The 19,323-nt window shown below is 34.3% G+C and overlaps 2 protein-coding genes across 3 annotated transcripts in view; one reads left to right on the top strand and one right to left on the bottom strand.

Moving 5' to 3' along the window:
• The window catches only part of LOC111055043 (furin-like protease 2), a 718,014-nt gene that overhangs the window by 461,428 nt on the left and 237,263 nt on the right, over positions 1-19,323 (top strand). The window lies entirely within an intron of this gene.
• LOC120353006 overlaps positions 10,680-19,323 on the bottom strand; it is a 29,871-nt gene continuing 21,227 nt past the window's right edge. The window contains exon 5 of the mRNA XM_039435424.1: positions 10,680-11,493. Coding sequence (XP_039291358.1) covers positions 11,422-11,493 — 72 coding nt within the window. The 3' untranslated portion in view covers positions 10,680-11,421. The remainder of the gene's footprint in view (positions 11,494-19,323) is intronic.

Genomic DNA, 19,323 nt, shown 5'->3' with positions numbered 1-19,323 from the left:
AACTTTAAAACACTATCAAAACATTATTAAATATTAATGATCCCCAATAATAACTATTCTGTATCTTTATATCATGAAAGCTGCAAAGACAAACATTCCTCAAGTATCACATCATGGAATACTACCTTGGAAAAACTATTCAAAAAATATATGCCATCAAAACAAATTTAGAACAGGTTAGGGTCCTTGAAACTTCATTTGATCCTTTACAACTTTAAGATGAAAATTATTTTAAAACATCAATTTATCAATAAGGGACCTTTAAACATTTCATATACTAATTCAACTTTCAGTAGTTTTAGTAGATTAAAATATAAATTTAAAGAAAACTGAGATTCCCAGCTGGATCCTTACAGAGAAAATATGGCCTCACATTTCAATGTAAAGATACAACCGAAAATCTATTACTCAAACCAAAATTAATAAATTTAGTTATCTATCCATTCCCACTAATATCTCAAAATTACGATTTAACAAAAGTCTAATTCCGCACGTCTTAATTGATTGAACGTCTGTAGTCACTAAAACCCATTTTGTCACATTCGGAGTTCCTGGAACGTTCGTTTAATTTGGAAAAAGTTGTTACCTCATAGATGTTTTTTCAATTTGAATCTAGGCTCGGTGATCGAGCTCTACACGTCCAGATGGACAGGAGACAGCATACCCCAAGCTTCTAGGACGGCCATCGATTCAGAGGCGTCTCAGCGGCTTAAAGACACACGTTCATGACCCCGTAAATTGATGGATTCGTAAGTTGATCCCATACTTTGATGTTCTCGTACTTTCACCGCTGTTAGAATAAAAAAATAAACTAGGATAATACAAATTAACTTAACTTCAGTTATATAATAAAATCAGCCTATTTTAGGTTATATAAAACTCAAATCAATACTTATTACTTTAAAACATAAATAGACATTACCTACTTCGATCTCTTGATTTAATAGAAAAGAATTTATTTGTAATCAGGGTCATGCCCTATACACAAAGCGATGAGTACATGAGTATTCCATAATAGGCCTACATAATTCACAAGTTGATTGAATTACTTCATAATAAGGTATTTCGAGTATTGTTGTTAGTTTAGTCAGCTCTCTTACATAAATTACATATATGGTGTAATTTAAAAGAATAAATTACATGATAGGTGTTTCCTAAATAATCAAGAAAGCTTTCTATTAGAATCAAAAAGACAAATAGAATCTTTAACAAAATACTGATAGAACTCATAATAATATACTATAAACATCAGTCAATTTGGATTTAAACAACAGTAATTGAAATTTAGGTTAATAGCTTCCTCTTCAAGAATAATTTAAAATCAAAAATATCATTCTCAATTCCTACTAATAGGTATTCTAAATTTCTACAAAACATATATCGTTCATTTTCTTCCAACATTTATCAGTTTGAATTACCATTACCATCTTCCATTCAAATCAAAGGACTATTCTCAATTTTACACTTTAATTACGGTACATTACAATAAATACTTTGATGGAAGCTTTCATTGATAATAATTTCCTTAATTATATTATAATCTATGACGTACCTTTAGTAGCGGTTATAGGAGAAAAATCTCCATTGTGAGGTGACAATTTGATACTCTCTCTCTTCTTAATTAAAGCAACTACTGAGGCGGAAAAAACTTAAAATGCTACTGGAACAAAAGGTTCCAGAGCCAAATACTAAAAAGGCATAAAGCTGGCATGAGAGCCATGATTAACACAAGTTCTGATCAGACTACATTTTGTACTGCTTATGACGGAGGACAGACGCTGAGTGAATCCACTTCGCTTTTCTCGTCTTGCCGTGGACAACTGTGTGATCGTCCATACTAGATAGACCTAACCAACGTTAACTGTGATTGGCAGTTACTATTCTCTAGAAAAAATTTCCACCAATAGAAAGGAACGTTACAACTACAATTTAAGATACATTCTCCCACCAAGTGACAGCTATTTTTCCTTGACAGCTATAAATTCCTTGCCTTATAAGGTCCTGAACTCGACTGAACTTCTATGCACACACTTACAGAGTCGACACTACACAACGCAGAAAAGCAGAACAGCAAAATCCATTTTCATAACAGGCTAACTTCTCAGGCTAAATCGCATAATTCTTATCAATCACAATTGTAACAATAAAAATTGTTACAGAAGTTGATATTGTGGTAATTATTCATATTGAATGAAAAATACTAAGAAATTGTCAAAAAACCACTGATTTATTGATAATTAGAGAGACCGGTTTTGGTTATTACACCATTGTCAATCTCTGATAAACCTGTGGAAGGGTGAAGGGGGGAAGCATTTAGTTCGAATGCCAATTATTGGAAAAGCATTACAGTCGCATGAAACCAATAAAAACCTCCTTCTTCTTATTCTTCTTCTTTTTTTTCTTCTTCCTCTTGGACGCAAGAAGAAGTAATGCAATTTATGAATATTTCCATTTTTTCACATTTAAAAAGTGTTTAAAATGAAAAGTTTCTATTGCAAGTATGCTTTTTATCTATTGCAGTAATTTGATTTTGCAGTAACTTTTCTCAAGCTGCGTTTACACCAAAGTTATTAACATTTTGTTAGAGAATTAAAGAAGTAGAGTAAAGTAAAGTAAAGTAAAGTAAAGAATTAATCTTCATAGATTCTATCAGATTGAACATAACTCATCATACACCATATGAACATATATGTTTGTCAAGTTCCGTTCAATCTAATAGAATCTATAAAGATTAAGTTATTAACATTTTGGTGATAACTCTCTTCCATTCAATTAATAAATTTTAATGCTATAAGTCTGAATAATTCCATGCAGATAGTTGAAAATATCAACAGAATAGTTTTCAACTATAGTTTAGACTATTTTCTTCCACCTGTTACACTCACTTCTTTTTCGAATCGATTTAAATTCGTTATTAATTATCAACTAATGAGAGAATTAATAACTGTGGTGTAAACGCAGCTTTAGTAGGGTACAATATCTGTTCAGCTACCAGAGTCATGGATATAAGTTGAATAATGAATCTCAATTGATTTGACCTTCCGGTGGGCGCGTAGCAGCACTCCGTCTTGCCAAATACTTATTCTTGTAATAATTAGGATGGCATTCATTTTACAAAGTTGGGACATTCAGTACCTACAGTTGGCAACATTGGTAATACATTCCACATGCTAGATGTTGTTTACATTCATTGTTTCAGTCGTGAGTTGCAGACAAACACATAGACACGTCCTACAGGCAGCACCCTGTGCTCCTAATTTTCAAATATTCATATATGTTATTTTCTGAGAGACTATCCCATTTCTTTCAAGTTTCATTATCTATTATTATATGTGCCTTGTATGATGTTTTTCGATATTTTGAGAATAGCTGAATAGTATATTTCGCACCTAGGGCCTAAAATGAGACTTTTCTGGCTCGAAATCGGTTTTCAAGTCCGAGGCCGTAGGCCGAGGACTAGAAAAGATTGAGAGCTGGAAAAACATTTTTGCGCGTGGTGCGAACGCTATTTTTCGCCACACACAAAAATAAACAATATATATATATATATTATATATATTATATATATATATATATATATATATATATATATATATATATATATATATATATATAAATATAATATATATATATATAATATATATATATATATATATATATATATATATATATATATTATATATATTATATATATATATATATAAATATAAATATATATATATATATATAATATATATATATGAGAATAATTGTTTATTAAGCACTTCCAAAAGCAAAAGTGGAAGGTCATAGCTCTAGCAAAACTGAGGTAATCTGGATATCAGGAAATTGTCCGAGTATTTCAATTTTTTATTCTGATTTGTTTAAATAACCCAAAAGATTATGTTCAATTATATGGGAGGTTGAGTTTATACTTTTCTATTCTTTCAAATGACAATAAGATGATATTATTATGAATGTTTTGATTCTTGAATAATGAACACAAAATGAAAAGTTTTTTGATCAGCTGTTTTAGCGCACTTGAAATTTGGCCAATCTGAATGTCAACGTCAACAATGCTTGTTGTCGTTGACTTCGGAAGTTTAGGTTAGAAGTTCTATCCTAATCTGAAAATTGAATTTGAATAGTTTAGCCTATATCCTATCTGTATTTTATTCATCCAAATAAAATGATAGTATCTTATTGCTAAATACTTTATTCAATTCTAGAAGCATAAACTGATTCCGTTTCATAAACTATTTTGTAAACCCGTTCATATAAAATCAGAATCAGCTGACTTCAAGGTTATTCTACAGCCGTGAAAATTTCACCGGCCTGGTCAGAAAACAATCACTTTCGGCCTCCATATGACGCACGAAAACCAGCTCATTACATCCAAGTGGGGCGAAAATAAAATTATTCTTTTAATGTGGTCAGTATTTGTATTTAATTCAGTGAGTAGCAATTTCCAGTATATTATTATTAAAAAATGGTATAACATGTTCAAGATATGACTACAATCATCCAAATTGATTAAAAAATTACTTTTTATGATATAAACATCCTTTTTCTCCTAGCCTGAGTTGTATGTGGCTTAGAAACTAGGATATATCAGAGGCAGCACTCAGTGCTGCTACGCGCCCACTCATGTAGGTTTTCAGGACGCGCCCACCGGAAGGTTAAAGTGGGCCTAAGAAGTCAGTGTTATAAGTGGGAGAAAATAGTTTTAACTATAGTTGAAAACTATATTTTCAACTATCTGCATGAGATTGTTCAGACTTATAGCAACATTCAATAGTAACGAGTTGAGAGTGTTGCCGTGAATTTGGTCTCGTATCACACACATTCGGTTCTTTTTTTTGCAAATTCCGATCAGTGTTGTCAGGCTGCAATTTTATAGACTATTGAATGGAAAAGACTAAGAAATTGTCAAAAAACCACAGATTTATTGATACTTAGAAAAATTATTCTATAGTTTTCTAAGTATCAATAAATCTGTGGTTTTTTGACAATTTCTTAGTCTTTTTCATTCAATATGAATAATCACCACAATATCAACTTCTCAACTACACAAAAAGGGAAAAATTTCATAGACCCTGTCGAAATTGTAAATTAGGATGTAATCGGGTTGAAATATGCAGAATTATGCAGATTGTTGATATACTTTACTCACGTTTATTTCAAAACTCACTGTCAAGACAATTTGTATTGTATTTCATTTATATAGCATATGATTCTCTCTCACTAGTCTCACAATATTGTTCATTCAGTAATTTCTTGCAGGTTGCCTAGTCGTTGTTTACAAATTGATTTATTGGTTAGGAGTCAGCGCGTCGATTATTCAAGATCGCTCTTATCAGTCAGCTGAAAGTACCATTGCAGTGGACAGCTGTATTTGAAAATTGTTATCACTGTACTGTATTTTTACTTTCCTTGTCACTATCATCATAGGTGAGGAAAGTATTGCTTTCCAAAAAACTTAAGTTACCACAATTTCTATACTTCTATACGTTTCAAGGTTCCCTGAGTCCAAAAAAGTGGTTTCTGGGTATTGGTTTGTATGTTGTACACGATATCTCATCTCTCAACTAACGGAATGACTTGAAATTTGGAACTTAAGGTCCTTACAATATAAGGATCCGACACGAACAATTTCGATATGATGCAATTCAAGATGACGAATAAAATGGCGAAAATGTTGTCAAAAACAGGGTTTTTCGCGATTTTCTCGAGAACGGCTCCAACGATTTTGATCAAATTTATACCTAAAATAGTATAAGCTATCATTGATAAGCGCCATCAACTGCCACAAGTCCCATATCTGTGAAAATTCCAGGAGCTCCGCCCCATCTATGCAAAGTTTGAGTTTAGATTTCCAATTATCAGGTCCCAGATATAATTTAAACGGAAAATTTCGAGTGGAAAAGATTGAGCATGAAAATCTCTGAAATTAATGTCTAGTAACAACTGCTGATTCTATTAGATCATTCACTTTGAAGAGATAGCAGAGCTCGTGTGTCTATATAATAGCGTTTCATGTCAGCAGCTGGCTCAAATCTTCGAATAGAAGACTTGAGATACGCGTGTACACTAGCTGTGTAAAAATGATTAATACTCAACTGAAAGAATTTCGTGGTTTTCAAGCAAGAAAAACCAGACAGCAATATGTAATACTCCAAGGTTGTCAGGAGACTGGGCTGGACGCAGGTGGCAGGAAACATCATCGATACAAGAAGTACAGGTTACAGTTTAACATCAATGGAAGACATGAGAAAGTTCGATTGCATGTAGAAATTTTATTATGCCTTGAATTTAAGTGTTCAATAAAATGAATTGAGGCATTAAAGCTGACTAAAAAACATGAATAAATTTTGTCGCATGGTTGAAATCAGATCTGAGTTCAAAGTTGATGAACAAGGCACAAAACTGTGAATAATATAACATACATCACCGAAACTGAAATTTTAGACTCTGAAGATTGATATTTGCTCGAAGCTTTTAGATAATTTGGTTTTACTCGAAGGATGATTGAGAATCATTTCGATGAAAATTGAAGACAAAATTCGGAGCTTTCAGCAACATTCCAACGATGGCCGATGGAAAGCTAAGACAGGAAAAAGAAGGTATATCAACCTCGAATTGAAGTGCAAGAAGTCGGACACAAAATGCGAAATAATTATTCAGAACAATACTGACTGACACTGCTGACACTGCTGTCAGGTGATCAATTTTCATAACGGCAAGGAAAGTTGTATGATTGCGTCACACCAGATTTTTCAACATGACCAACCGGCCTGGATGTGATGAAATTTTTTGGAATACTATTAAAACTCTATCACACACAATATCATACATATTGTTTTCTGAAATTGGATATTGATCCGATCCCAATGTAGATCTTAATCGACACTATAATCTCAAGCCGTGTCCACATTGAACAAATGTTCGACAAACATGTTTGTTGAGAAAGTTTGGGCAAATTTTATTATGACTGACTAACATTGCCCGTGGTCAATGTGGACGCATCACCAAACAAAAAAATCTGGTGTGGTGCACTCACACAACTTGTGTATGAGGTGGGGCCCCTGGAATTCGTTGTAGCCGTTTTTGAGAAAATCACGGAAAACCCTGTTTTTGACAACATTTTCGCTATTTCAGCCGCCATCTTGAATTGTATTTGATCGAAATTGTTCGTGTCGGATCCTTAAAGTATGAGGACCTCAAGATCCAAATTTCATGTCATTCCGTTAATTGAGAGATGAGATATCGTGTACACAGACGCACATACACTCATGTACACACACGCACACACACACATGCAGACCAATACTCATAAACCACTTTTTGGACTCAGGGGACCTTGAAACGTATAGAAATCTGGAAATTGGGGTACCTTAATTTTCTCGAAAAGCAATAGTCTTCCCACCTATGGAAATAGGGCAAGGGAAGTAATATTTGTAAGTGGGAAGAACAGGTTCTGTGTTTTACAGCTCTAAAAATGTTTGGGAAAACAGTAATTCTTTGTCTGACAAACAACCATGTTTGCTGAACATGTTATTATGTCGAACATTTTTCAGTGTGGACAGGGCTTTAGTAAGAGCATTCAAACACTCATTTGACAATTTTTGACTTCCACCCTCACTGTTATCTTGCTTCGTAAAAAGTGTTGTTCTTTCTTACCTGGGTGAAGGAGCGAAGGAGAAGGAGAAAGAGGAGAAGAAAAAGAAAAAGGAGTAGAAGTCGGAGGAGAAGAAGAAGGAGGAGGAGGAGGAGAAGAAGAAGGAGGAGAAGGAGAAGGAGGAGGCGAAGGAGAAGGAGAAGGAGGAGGAGGAGGCAAAGGAGAAGGAGAAGCAGGAGAAGGAGGAGAAGGAGGAGGAGGAGGAGAAGGAGAAGGAGAAGGAGAAGGGAAAGGAGAAGGAGGAGGCGAAGGAGAAGGAGAAGCAGAAGAAGAAGGAGGAGTAGAAGGAGGAGGAGAAGAAAAAGAAGAAGAAGAAGGAGAAAGAGAAGAAGGAGGAAAAGAGAAGAAGAAGGAGAAGGAGATAGAGAAGGAGAAGGAGAAGGAGAATGAGAAGGAGAGGAAGAAGGAGGAGAAGAAGAAGAAGAAGAGAAAGAAGAATAAGATGAAGAAGAAGGAGAAGGAGGATTAGATGGAGGAAACTAAGCTTATGTTGAGAAAATAATTTTGTGCAACTAGTGCGCAAATTGACAGTTTGCTGCACCGAAAGAAACGTCTACGCCCGAGCCGTAGGCGAGGGCGGAATGGTTTGTTGAGTGCAGCAGAGGAACTTTGCGCACGTATTTCACATTAAATTTTTCCTACAGTTACCATTGAATATAAAAAGTGGGTAATTATGGGTGAAATTGCCTGAAATCCATCAAATGTTTGTGTTTGTGATGCTGTTATTAATGAAAACCTTAATTTATTTTAAATAGAATGTAGTATGTTGTGTGTTTGTATGGCGGTGGTGGGGGGCGGCTGTCATCCACTGTTGTCCACCACCTCAAGACTCTTATAACGTGCTAGACCCACAGTCACAGTTACCAACTTAATTTGGATTTTGCTGCACTGATGCTCCATAATAACCTACTAACTATTTTCCGTTGTCATGCTGCAAATCTGGAGTACGCAAAGTACTCACTTTGCACACTAGTGCGGAAAAGTGATTCTTTGTGGCCTGCAATCAGTGCAGAAATGGTCACTTTTCAGGGTATCTGTAGGAAAATAACTATTTCCTACAGTTACCTTGAAAAGTGACGATTCCTGCACTGATTACAGAACGCAAAGATTCACTTTTCCGCTCTAGTGCCGGAAATGAAATTTAGTGAAAAAAATTTTTCTGCACTCCAGATTTGCAACATGGCAACACAAAATAGTTGGTGGGTTATATGGAGGATTAGTATACGAAAACAAACATTAAGTTGGTAAAAATGACTGTGGTTGGATTTAGATAAGAATCATTTCAATGGCGCGCTTGTCGGTTCAGCCATCTTGTTATGTTCAGTCATCTTGCATCTCGGTTCAGCCAACCAGCTGTTGGCGTGTATTTTGAATGTGAAGCTTTTGTTCCATCTGTATTTTTTCTGATTCTTGAATGAATAAAAATGAGAACTTTGGCTGAGAATTTTCAACTTCAATTGGATTATTAATTTTTAAATGAATTAAAGTTGCTATTAATAACAGACACACAACACACAAACATTTGATGGATTTCAGCCATCATTTCACCCATAATCACTTAATAAACCACTTCTCATATTCAATGGTTACTGTAGGAAAAATTAAATGTGAAATACGTGCCCAGAGTTCCTCTGCTGCACTCAAGAAGCCATTCCGCCCTCGCCTACGGCTCGGGCGTAAACGTTTCTTTCGGTGCAGCAGACTGTCACTTTGCGCACTAGTTGCACAAATAACTATTCCCTACAGTTACCTTGAAGAGTGGCCATTCCTGCACTGATTACAGAATGTGAAGAATCACTTTTCCGCTCTAGTGCGGGAAAAAATTTTTCTACACTCCAGATTCGCAACATGGCAACACAAAATAGTTGGTGAGTTGTATGGAGGATTAGTGCACAAAAACAAAAATTAAGTTGGTAACAATGACTGTGGTTGGATTCAGATAACAATCATTTCAATGGCTACCCTACATTTATGATAAAATCCCGATCTGGAAATCCAAAACAAGAATAATGTTCATCTAAATCATAATCAAATAATAACTTCTCATCAATAATAATAAATAATGTTACTTCCTTTCCTATTGACAGTAATAATTATTTCAACTCCAAGCAATGAGAAATGTAGCACATTATGTACACATTATGAAATTCGAATTTTCAGGTTGAATAATTACCGTTCGAAATCCATGTCAATAGAATTAATAAAATAACATTAGAATATACTACAATAAATTATTTTCTGTTGTATATGTTATTTTATAGATATTTTTCAGTTTACTTATAGTAGTATCTTTCGGTAACTACAGTTAACCATAAGTCTAAATATCTGAATACTGTTTTTAGCTGGATGAAACGAAGTTAGGTATGATTCTTCCCGCAAGGTCGCGTGCTTGTTGGTTCAGCCAATTTGACATCCCAACCAGCTGTTGGCGTGTATTTTGAAAGCAAATTTTTTGTTTCATCTGTATTTTTTCTGATTCTTGAATGAATAAAAATGAGAACTTTGGCTGAGATTTTCAACTTCAATTGGATTATTAATTTTTAAATGAATTAAGGTTGTTATTAATGACAGCATCACACACACAAACATTTGATGGATTTCAGCCATCATTTTATCCATAATTACCCACTTTTCATATTCAATGGTCACTGTAGGAAAAATTAATGTGAAATAGGTGCGCAAAGTTCCTCTGCTGCACTCAAGAAACCATTCCGTCCTCGCCTACGGCTCGGGCGTAAACGTTTCTTTCGGTGCTGCAAACTGTTACTTTGCGCACTAGTTGCACAAGTAACTATTGTCACGTTCTAAGCTCTTGATACACAAATTTCCACAATATTCCTTCCATTTACTGTTTGTCCATGTGGCCAACAATATAAAAACTCTAGTTCCAGACTTAATTTATTTGTCTGAAATAAACAATTTAAAAAATATCAGAACTGAAATAATTTATCAAGCGAAGGTGTTTTCACGCCAGTGAATGGACTACAAAGGTTTTTCTGACAAAATAAAACAAAATGATAGGTACTCAGATAATAGATTATTTATTCAATCAACATCCCACACAGTGGAAAGTAGATTATTTCACACAAAACCCAATATTATAATATAATAATTTTCATCTATAAGCTATTTTCATTAATTGCAATATAATTGCTTCCATATTCTTTTCTGCAGCTATGAAAACTGCCTGTTTCTGTCATGCTATTACGATCTTAGAAATGTAGATACTTCTTCTTCTTCTTCTTCCTCTTCTTCTTCTTCTTCATCCTCTCCTTCTTCTTCTTCTTCTTCCTCTTCCTCTTTTTCTTCTTCTTCTTCTTCTTCTTCTTCTTCTTCTTCTTCTTCTTCTTCTTTTTCTTCTCCTTCTTCTTCTTCTTCATCTCCTCCTCCTCTTCCTCCTTCTCCTCATTTTCATCCTTCTTCTTCTTCTTTTGTCAAGTTTTCATTTTGTTAATTTTGAAATTAGATCCTTGTGAGGCACGGGTTACCCGCTAGTTATTATGATATAATAGAACCCATTATGGGACAATAGAAACCAGCAGTTTTTGTAGCTCCAGTAATAGAATATAAAAGCTATTATTGCAATAGATGAAAATAATTCATAGATGATTAACACAAGAGGTAAAAGCCAGCTTTACTATTGATTCATGGAAGAGAGAGTCCAGGAGAAATATAGAGCAACACAAACAAACAAACAATTCCCACATTGGTATTTTGGATGATAATTCTATTCTTCCAATGAAACATTGTAGCTGGTGGAAACATTACTGCAAGGCTTTCATTTCCGCTTCAATTTCAGTCTCATATATGGACGTTTTCCTATCAAACATTTTTACCTGTGAAGAGGAAACGTAGAACATTTGCTTTATAAATACTCCACAACTCCACAATAAACAATTGTTACAAGAGAAATTAATGATAGATTGATAGAAGCAAAATACAAATCATAAAAAAAGTGATGATATTGACAAAAATTATTATTTTGTATTTCGTTCAGTCCAATGGACTGTTACAACAGAAATTGATGATAGATTGATAAAAGCAAAATACAAATCATAAAAGAAGTGATGATTAATATTGACAAAAATTATTATTTTGTATTTCGCTCAGTCCAATGGACCCAATTAGGTCCAATTAATTAAAATGGTCCAATTAGGCTAGCTTCACACGCATTCGGATCGGTTCGTTTTCAGTTCGGTTCGGTTCGTTGCCGAAAACGAATGAGGCTTTCATACATACTTTGTAGTTCTGTGAACAGTAGACCTCACGAAGTATTCTCATCCACAAGTACCTGATTGAAACTATAATAGACCTCATGGAAATACAGCAATAGACTGGCTTCTCCACACATCTGTGTAATCACTTGTCAGCTGATTTATAATGAATAATTCTATAGTCTGATTTTTACTCTAATATTGGCGTATGGAGGAGGCTAATTTCTCTTTTTATATTATCCTTGAGATGCGAAATTTCCAAAAACCTTGTATATACGTCGACGCGCAATTAAAAAAGGAACATACCTGTCAAATTTCATGAAAATCTATTACCGCGTTTCGCCGTAAATGCGCAACATATAAACATATAAACATCTAAACATTTAAACATTTGAACATTTGATCATTGAGCATTTGAACATTTGAACATTTGAACATTTGAACATTTGAACATTTGAACATTTGAACATTTGAACATTTGAACATTTGAACATTTGAACATTTAAACATTTGAACATTGAAAGTAATGCCAAACCGTCGACTTTAATCTTAGACCTCACTTCGCTCGGTCAATCAGGTATAAATTCATATGGTTCCAATTAGATATTTTCTCCTCCAACACAGCTGTGTTCGGATTGTTACAATCCATGCTGGTAGAAAAATATAAAAGCTGGTGTTCAAATAGTAAGATGTGATTTCTTGAACAACAAAATTTTCAATTTAATTGAAAATTGTGAACTATTTGAATGGTTTATTTTTCATTGTATTAATTTTGGACGTTCAGAGTGAATATTTTTGAATGGAAATTTGTTTCGATTATGAAAACATGGTACAATAACGTTCATTTCTTCTCTCCATTAATGAAATCATGTAATTTTCATGAAAAAAATAAAATTTTTCCCTGAGTTTGAATCTTATTTATTTTAGCAAACTGAATTGATAAAAAATGCTCCAGAGAACTAACAGAAATGAATTGACCATATGATTTTGACATGGAAGATTTTTAAACAGATAATCATGATAACAGATTAAAATAAAAACAAAAAAAGGGAGCGTGTGTAAAAGACTTTGTTCTTATTTCCGGTTTCCTAGCAACGAATTCGAATATGATAAAACGTATTCGTGTCGAAGGGGCGTTCGGAGCTATGCGGTTGCTATTCGGAACCGAATTCAAACCGAATCACCGTTTCACACTTTTCGGGATTTTTGCCGAAAACGAAACGAACCAAACCGATGCGAATGTGTGTGAAAGTAGCCCTTCGCTAGAAACGAATTTGAACCTGATGGAATTTATTAGAGTCAAATGGGCGTTCGTTTCTATGCGGTTTCTATTCGGTACCGAATTCAAACCGAATTACCGTTTCACACTTATCGGAATTTGCCAAAAACGAACCGAAAACGAAACGAACCGAATGTGTATGAAACTAGCCTTATAGTGAAATAAAGACCTCTTATAAAGACTTTGATTAGCATTGATGATGTTATCTTTGTCTATCTTCGTTCAACAAAGCAGCTCCATTTTTCATCTCTGCAAATTTGCCAAATGATTCTTTGAGAATGTGAAAATATAATTAATTGACAAAATTATTCATCTAGATTATAAAAATGTACTATTGAATAATTTGAAAATAATATTTTCGAACGACTAATAGAATAATACAATAAATTATTTTCAACGAGAATGAACTGTTGATATTACATCATATATCTCTTACTATCACTGAATAGCAACTAATATGAAAAAAATCAATCAAGGCCGTCATTTTGAATTTGTGACCATCATTTATTTCCCAATCATAACTAATAAATAAATGTTTATTTCCCAAAAAACTAAAACTAAAACATCAGTTATACAAAATATCAGATAAATTACAATATTACATACAATAGTTAGTTACAAAAAATGTTTATAATGTGTCCTCTATTTGTTTAGTTTTTTCTGTGTGGAAATTGACCTACTCCACTATGGCGTACCATGTTCTAGAGTAGGTTTTGTTAGTTTTTTGTGCGTAATATTAATAAGTTAGTGCTTAGTAAGTCATTAGGTGGTTATTTGTTATTTGAAATAATGTTTTCTATGTTCTGTCTTCCTTTGCTCATCAACTAATTATCTACTATTGTTTTGAACTTTCTAGGATGATTAATCTGTTTAAAGTTTGCAGGGAGTAGATTATATAATTTTGGTGCTAAATGATTGAAATGTCTCTCGTATAGTGCCTTCCTTGCATATTTTGTGATGAGAAGATTCCTGTATCTGGTGTTGTGGTTGTGGTTTCTGGTTTAAAATGTTGTTGGGTTCTGTTGTAATCTGCATAGTATCTCCATGGAGTAAAGCTATCTTGGATCCATTACGTCAAACTCATTGAATAGCTGGTCTGATGAATAGCGTGGAGGCTTCTGGTTGATGACCCTCATGATCAGCTTCTGTACCCTGAGGAGCGGTTCGATGTGCAAGAAGCTTGCACCTCCCCATCCCACCACAGCACGTCCCATACAGCATGAGGGACTGTGCTAGAGAGAAGTAGATAACTCTTAGACATCCCTTGTTGACCAGTGTCCTTAGAATCCTGAATCTGCAGATAGTCTTCTTCAGTCTCTCGCATAATTCATTGAGATGATAATCCCAGTGCTGAAAAGTGTCCATTGTAACTCCCAGGTATTCCTGTGACTGTTTCCTGTGAACTGTGTATGAAGTGTTATTCCGTTGATTCTTGATTACTATCCCATCTCCTGTTTGCTGTTCATGTTGAGTCGCCGAAAAGGTCAGAAAGAAGGTTTTCTCATGGTTTAATGTTAGCAGATTTCCAGCCAACCAGCGAGACACTCTCTGAATTCCAGTCTCGGCTTCTCTCCAGGTCATCTCCGAGGTCGGTTCGAAGAACAGTGGAACAGTATCATCTGCGAAGGTGGTGATTGATCCATTAATTTCCATGTTGCATAATGGATTTATGTGGAGAAGGAAAAGAATTGGTCCTAGTACTGTTCCTTGTGGCACTCCAAACTTTACAGTCAGCTTGTTGCTTATACATCCATTGACTCTGACACATTGTGTTCGGTTTGATAGGTAGCTCTTGAGAAGATTCCATGCGACTCCTCTTATTCCATAGTTATCAAGCCTTGAGAGAATAATGTCATGTAACACCATATCAAAAGCCTTCTTCAAATCTAAGAATACTGCTAATGGTTTCTCAGTGTCTATTTTATCGGCAATCTGTGTGGTCACATAGTGGATAGCATCATTTGTACTGCGATTAGATCTAAAACCATATTGGTTTGGCGATAGAAGATTATTTTTTTCAAGAAAGCTGATCAGTCTTGTTTTGATACACTTTTCAAAAATTTTTGATAATGTACTGAGTAATGATATGGGTCTGTAGCAATTCATATCTTTCTTATGACCTGTTTTGGAGATTGAACAAATGACAGCTTCTTTAAGACACTGTGGAAAAACACCTTCCTCAAAAATTCTGTTTGCAATATGTTTTAAAGGCTTGGCAAGTATAGTTTTATTCTGTTTGAAATAATCTGGTTTTAAATTATCGAGTCCAGGTGCACTATTATTTATTATTATTAATATTCAAGTTATCTCTGTCATCAATATTGTGATTCAGCTAGATGTAAAGAGTTTGATACCATTTCCAAATCTTCATCACTAGTAGCTCTGTGAACAGTATACCTCACGCGGTTTTCTCATCCACAAGTATCTAATGTCACCTGTTCTAGTTGATTCAGTTGAATCACAATATTCACAGTTGAATAATAATTTCATTTTTTCATTTGGCAACTGTTGATTCTATCAAGTCTTCACTATGAAGAGATATCAGACCTCCTGTGTCTCCAGCGTTATTGTCCTGTCACCAGCTGGCTCAGATCTTCGAATAGTAGACTTGAGATGCGCGTGAACACCAGCGTCAGGAGATCAATTTCCATAACGGCAAGGAAAGATGTGTGAGTGCGTCACACCAGATTTCTTTTCTATTAGTTTGATTGATTTAGTCAATCACTATTCACTAGAAGATAGATATATTATTCTCAAATGTTTCTCTGAGATGTATTTTATATTTCTGATAGCAATCAAATATGAGTGATGAGCTAGAGGGAGCGCTTGAATCTGATTCTATCAGTTTGAAGATTCACCTTTTCATTCCTCATTTTCAAAAAAGTTATGAGGTTTTTCTGATTGTATAACGACTTCTATTATTAAAGATTACCATAAAATAAATGTGCAATCAAAATTGATAATGATCCATCAATCTGATTCAGCAAAATTCATTTATAAATTTATAAACACCTATGTTAATCCAGAAAATACCAATCTGGTATGAGCTGATTTAAGAGGTGTTTAATGAAAATAAGGATTTTTCTTGTATTGACTTATCAAAAAACATGGAATACTGTAGATGAAATGAACAATACAATAAAGTATAATTGAGCTTTATAAGATAAAAATAACATTCTAATATTTGGATACTTGGGTGTGGTTTCCGAGCTCAGGATTTAGCTAAGTTCCAGACTTTGAACAGCTGGAGTCAGAAAATTGGCTTTCCCAAACAGGGCATAGTCATAGTTTTCATGATAATCTTTATTTTCTCATTTCTATAATTGGAAACGTCTTTTCTTGGGGAAATGAAACGTTCCAAAATGATTCAAAATAGCTAAAGCTCTACACTATTTTCTCTTCATCTAATTTGGTGTTTAATTCTATAGTTTCGAGATTTAATTTAAATGTGGACTACTTCTATGCCCCGTTTCGGAAAGCCAATTTTCTGACTACAGCTGTTTAAAGTCTAGAGCTTAGCCAATTAATCCCAAGCTCGGACACCGTCCCTAAATACTGCAGTTTGATCGATTTTTAGAGTTACTACTATCAATACCTACTATTACTACAGGCCCCACAACTAATTAATTACCTCATAACATGTAGATTGATTCTTCCTAGATCATAGTAGTTTCTACTAGCTTATCAATGTAACTTTTGCTACTGTATCGATTTTTTATTGGATGGAATACTATCTAAATTTCAGATTAAAGACATTTGTATATTAATAATAGAAATTTTATTGAAATAAAGACACTTCATTCCACAAATTAATGGAATGATTTATCCATACTTTCAGCTTGATAGACATAGGCCTACTCGATTCAGTGATAGAGCTATTGATAAATTTATCTCAATCAAAAATACTCAATAATAGCCTGTATCAGAATCGAAGGAGAGGTAAATCAAAGATAAACCAAATTTGATGTTACTCTTTATTAGGAAAGAGGCTCCCACAAACTTGATCACAATAAATCTATGGTACGAAGAAACCCATCAGAAGACTGTTTTTCAGTTAGGTAAAACCTTTAATATTATGATGTTATGGACAGTTTCAACACTTTGCATTTACTTTTCAATTTATTAGTTAAAAAGTTCTTTCACATACTATAGTTTCACTGTTCTTCCACACTCTAATTACACTGTTATTTCACATTTTATTTACACTGTTCGTCCACACTTTAATTAAATTACATTTTACATTTTCGTTTCAAAGTTTCATCTTTCGAAGAAGAGAATACCGTACGGAAACTCTTGGAGTCTTGTTATAATTCCCGCGACAATTAGGTACACAACAGTATCACGTGATTTAAAACTCCAAATTCATTATTACTTCCACAAACGAATATTAGAAGAATGTTAAACAAACCATATTCATTGAAATGGAAGTCCGTGAAAATTAAATTATTCTGTAATTCCAATTTTGTTGATTACCATATCAGATGTGATAACAAGCATCAGCGCTTTTATTTCGCTTGCTTACCGCCAGTAGATCATGGATCTACATGTGATGACGTCATAGTTTATTAGAGATCAGTTGTGGGGCCTGAAGTAATAGTAGGTATTGCTACTATGCAAGTGCCAGAACTGTACGGCCAAGTATGAAAATTCGGGAGAGAGCTGTAGAAGGAAAGCAGTATCCAGCTATACTGGATATGAGAGCGCGAAGGGCTGAACAGAGAGGGTACATCATTGAAGAATGTTTTTTTCTGGGTTCATCGAAATGATCCTGATCAAACCTGAATGAGGGTCCAAAATATGATCAATCCAAGCTTGTTTCATTTGAATCTTCATTTAGTTTCAATTAATTTACAGATTTGGTACCTATTGATTCAAAATGAATCATCAATTAATTCACAAAAAAATTATAATAAGAGAATCAAAATAAACTAATAGTCTGATCATCTTCAAAAATACATTTATTAAAATATATGTCTTGAAATGCGGTTCTTATATAATCACTTCACTCATGAAAACTGCTAATTTAAAGTAGGAATTACTGAAATAAATCCGCGTAGCAGATGTTCCATTATTGGAATTGGAAAATACCCGTCAGGTGACTGTATCTCATTGAGTTCTATTATAATTACAAATTATAAAATATTCCCATTATTAAGATGCACTAGATAAGTTTATTTGCAACTTACCTGCGCTCAGGCTTATGCCTTAGCAGGTTTTTTCCTGTATTGTATTAAGTGTATTATTTTGTATACAATATTGCATAATAGTATGTTATTATTCAATTGTATTTTTTCTCTCGTAAATGGAAAATAAAATTTGATTCAATTTCATTTCATTGTTTAAATTCTCCATGCAGTTCGCTGCACGGCAAGATGCATGGCGGATTGCACGGTCCGCTGTGCTGTTCGAGGTTTGGTTCGGCATGTGTGAACATAGCTCAAGAGATTAAACTCAAGAAAGTGTTACGTCATGCCAAATAGAATTCACACGCGGAGACTAGAATCGACTAGTCTGAATGTCACCATTTGGAAACACATGCTCTCGACTAGAGGACTGGAGTCGAGTCTCATCTCGACCTGAGTCACGTAAGTGTGAGTTGAGCCTAAGGGCCTGTACACATGAGGACGTTTGTCGCTCTGTAAACGCCGCGGTTGTCGCTCGGTTGTCAAGCGCGCGTTTGACATATACATAGAAACAATGGGATTGTACACATGCTGTCGTACGCTTTGGAAAAGCGCGCGACAACCGCAGCGCTTGTAGTTTTCACATCAACCGCCGCGTTTATCGCGCGATTCGAGTTACTTTACTGGGCATTATACCAATGTGAAATGTACACACGCACTCAGTCAAACGCGCGCTTTTGCAGTGAATAGGTGATCTGAGCCCTGGTCTTGTGTTGTGTTTTGATCTTGCTTTGTGTTTTTGGAATCGGATTTTTCTGATATTTACGAATAATTAATTCGTCAATTAGCCTATATTGAAACATTACTTCTCCACATTAGCCTATATTGAAACATTACTTCTCTACATTACCTACTCTTTTACATTACTTCTTTCATTACATTACATTTTTTAAAACATTACTTTGTAAATTAGGCTAATTTCTTCCAAAAGGTTTGATGAAAAATATAGTTGTCATTTTTCAATTTGAACATATACAGTGCCAAAATCAT

This window comes from Nilaparvata lugens, chromosome 9 (genome assembly GCF_014356525.2).
Source record: "Nilaparvata lugens isolate BPH chromosome 9, ASM1435652v1, whole genome shotgun sequence".
NCBI classification, from domain to species: domain Eukaryota; kingdom Metazoa; phylum Arthropoda; class Insecta; order Hemiptera; family Delphacidae; genus Nilaparvata; species Nilaparvata lugens.
The sequence above is the reverse complement of the archived record's forward strand: the minus strand, read 5'-3'. Positions and strand labels throughout refer to the sequence as shown.